Genomic DNA, 3,176 nt, shown 5'->3' on the forward strand with positions numbered 1-3,176 from the left:
GCTGCTGCAGCCTCTCTCACGGACACGAACACCGACACGGACACGAACACGAACACGGACACCAGGCACGAACGCGACGAATAGAGAGCGTAAGAGAAGGAGAGACGCAGAGAGTGAGATTACGAAGATGGCCAGAAGGCATGCGCGCTGGAAATGGCGCGGCCACACGCCGCTCCGTCCTCCGCAGGTACGCCGAAAGGACGCAGCAAGAATTCGCGTGGTCACGATTAGGAATGTAAAGGTCACTCGGTTTCGAGAAAAAAGAATTCAACGTCGGATCTTCGCTATCCGCCGACTCCTGTCTTCGACGCGAGCAATCGCGCGTCTTACCGTATAATAATGGAATTTAGCATGTAAATTAGGTGTCCGAATTTTGCCCGCTAAAGTATCGCGTAACCGAGTATTTTTACCAGGCTTCCATCTTTCATATTATTTTCGTAGCGCTATTCCGCGTACGAATACCGGACACGACACGTAAGGGAAAGTAACGCGGCAAAGTTCGGCCTCCTTCGGTTTACTTCCGGTTTTAACGCGAACCGCGCTGCGCGCCGTAATTTTCGTTCGCTCAAATTCGTTTCGTTCGACGAAGCGAACGCACCGGAATTTTTTCACGATTCGGACATTGTCCGAAGAGTATCTGAAAAAACGCGAAACACACTCCGTCCCTACTCCGATGCTACTACGTTTCGTTGCGCGTTGTATCGAACACGGTGTTTGGTCCACCAACGCTAAAATATCGCAACGATCGTTCGACTAGCCATTAGAAAAATCACGAGATAAGAGGTTATGTCCACGCATGCCTTAACTCGCTACCGATATAGCGACCATCGCGAGTTTACACGTTCTGTTAGATGTACGGCGTAACACGAAAGGCGATCCTATAGGGTTCGTTTATTTTGACGAGTGGAAAAAAGGGGGGTGAGAGTACGCGTAGTTTCCCGGTTACGGGTCGCACGGATCGGGCGCTCCGGCTCGTTCGGTTCGTTGCTCCTCCGTTTTAATTCGTCGCTCGCCGCCCTCCAATTTCCTCCGCGACCAGGTAGCTCCGGGGTCCCGACGAAAATCGATGGGAAAGCCCCGGAGATTTTCACGAAAACACACGAGTCACCGGGTCTCTCTCTCTCTCTCTCTCACTCCCCTCCCCCCCTCTCTCTCTCGGGTGAGTAAATGAAAACCAGAGAATCGCGAAAAGCGAAAGATATCGATCGATGCCGATACGCGGAAATTGAGAACGCCTCGTTCGTTCTCCTTCTTCTTCCTCTTCGTTGTCGAGGAGACGCGGAGTCGATTCGCGATATCGGTCCCGCGAACAGGAATAACGATCGACCACCAACGAATCGAAAGTTTGTTTTCGATCGTAACCTTCGAAATTCGGTATTGTTCGGCGCGACCGTCTCTCAACTCGTTTGAAAGCGAAACATTCGATGGAAGAGCTTAGAAGTAAGGTTAAACGAGATGAGCGAAACGTGGCAAGAGATTGTTAAGAAATTTAATCGAGCTATTGTCATGGCTAATTCCTTCGAGGAAGCGCGTATCGTTTACCGCAATAACTCGTGCCACGAACCACCTGCCCGGCCCCGGGCCACGCGGCAACCGCGATACCCCGATAAAAATGAACGCTGTTAATTCTGTTCGTTTCGCGTCGGTATCGCCTCGAGTTTCTACGTTTCGTACTCTTTGCTCGCGATTTCAAACTTTACGCGTCGAATTTTCTATTAACGTTTCGTTTCTTTAGTGACTTTAAACTTTAAAGCAAGGATAATGTGAGATAGATATATATATGTATGTATGTATGTATGTGTGTATACGCTACGTATCTTCGTGGGTACGTCGAGTTAGGTTCGGATTGAATTCCTGACGCAAGCGAAAGAACGGTCAACGTAATATATAGGTATAGCGTGTTCCTCGCGTTATGGGGGTTCATATATTATAACGCAGTACCACGTGTTTTCGGCGTTGTAACCGTTAAAAGATACTTCTCCGATTTATTTCAACGAAGGGTAGTTTGTTGTGACGCGTGCGATACGCGTTGAAATATTACGACGTAGCACTGCGCGCTTTAGTACCGCAAAGTTGACAATGAACGAAGTGGCGCCACGTTCGCCTTTTTTGAAGTTTGACGTTACGTATTCGTAATCGTCGGAATTTCTTTTTTCGATTAGTGCACGCGGAAAATAGCTAAATAGCTGGTATTTGCATCGATCCGAGCAATTGGTTCGAGTTCCAACTGTGCATACGGCGGTATGTGCTTCGTTCGTACATCGTTCAAATTTTACGATCAACGAAAATTGACGATCAACGACGTGGCGCCATGTTTATAGATTTGAAACTCGACGCCAGCTATCGAACGTACCGCCACGTGCTCTCGTTCGTAATCGTTACGCGCGCAAAAACTAGCCAACGTAATAGTACGTTTTTGCAGTAACACGAGCCCAGACATTACGACGTAGAATTACGTACCACTTACCATCGCGAACTCGTTTCCAAACGACGCCGTAACTGCGATCTGCCGTTCCAGTCCGTTGACGTAGCTTTACGTCTTCTCGAAACTCCACACCATCTATCGAACGTAGTACTACGTCATTCGCGATACGTTTTCCATATACGTGCATGTGTGTATACGAAAAGTCAAAGGCGAGGAAAAAGATACGAGTACGTGACACCATGGTGTTTGACGTTTGATCGCATGGCGAAGAAAGTCGCGAAGACCGTTCCGATTCCATTCCGTTTCGATTCGCTGGATCAAAGAGGCACGCGCATGCGCGCTCCCGCGTAGTCGCGATCTTTCCACGAAGCCTAATTTCCAGGCATTAAAACACGCCGATAACCTCCTCACGTTCGCTCGAGCCTGATATTCATATATGCTTGGCGCACGGCTGGCCAGTCTTTTTACGCAACAAAGCGCACCCGATCCGTTCTACGATTATTGCACGGAGCTGGCCGGCTTCCGGAAACTATCCTTCGCATCCTCTTCATTCATAAACTCTTTTCTCCGCTCGTAATGGAATAGCTTGGGCTTCGGCGGCGCATAAACGTCGAACGCGCCCGCTTCTCCGCACCCCTGCCCCGCAAAGTACATACATACGGGCGAAACTAAATCAGACGGTAAATACACACGCTCCAGTCCCAGTCGCCGCCGCCGCCGCCGCCTCGGTCAGCCTCTGGCCTCTTTCTCA

The 3,176-nt window shown here is 49.5% G+C and overlaps 1 protein-coding gene across 2 annotated transcripts in view; it reads right to left on the reverse strand.

The window, feature by feature from the left end:
- The window catches only part of LOC100748335 (dynein regulatory complex subunit 7), a 95,051-nt gene extending 91,881 nt beyond the window's left edge, over positions 1-3,170 (reverse strand). For both annotated transcript variants that reach the window (XM_012385212.3, XM_012385211.3), the window contains exon 1: positions 2,468-3,170. In XM_012385212.3, the coding sequence (XP_012240635.1) occupies positions 2,468-2,470 (3 nt within the window). In that variant the 5' untranslated portion in view covers positions 2,471-3,170. The remainder of the gene's footprint in view (positions 1-2,467) is intronic.
- Between the last annotated feature and the right edge of the window lie 6 nt (positions 3,171-3,176).

This window comes from Bombus impatiens, unplaced genomic scaffold (genome assembly GCF_000188095.3).
Source record: "Bombus impatiens unplaced genomic scaffold, BIMP_2.2 scf_0318, whole genome shotgun sequence".
Taxonomy (NCBI): domain Eukaryota; kingdom Metazoa; phylum Arthropoda; class Insecta; order Hymenoptera; family Apidae; genus Bombus; species Bombus impatiens.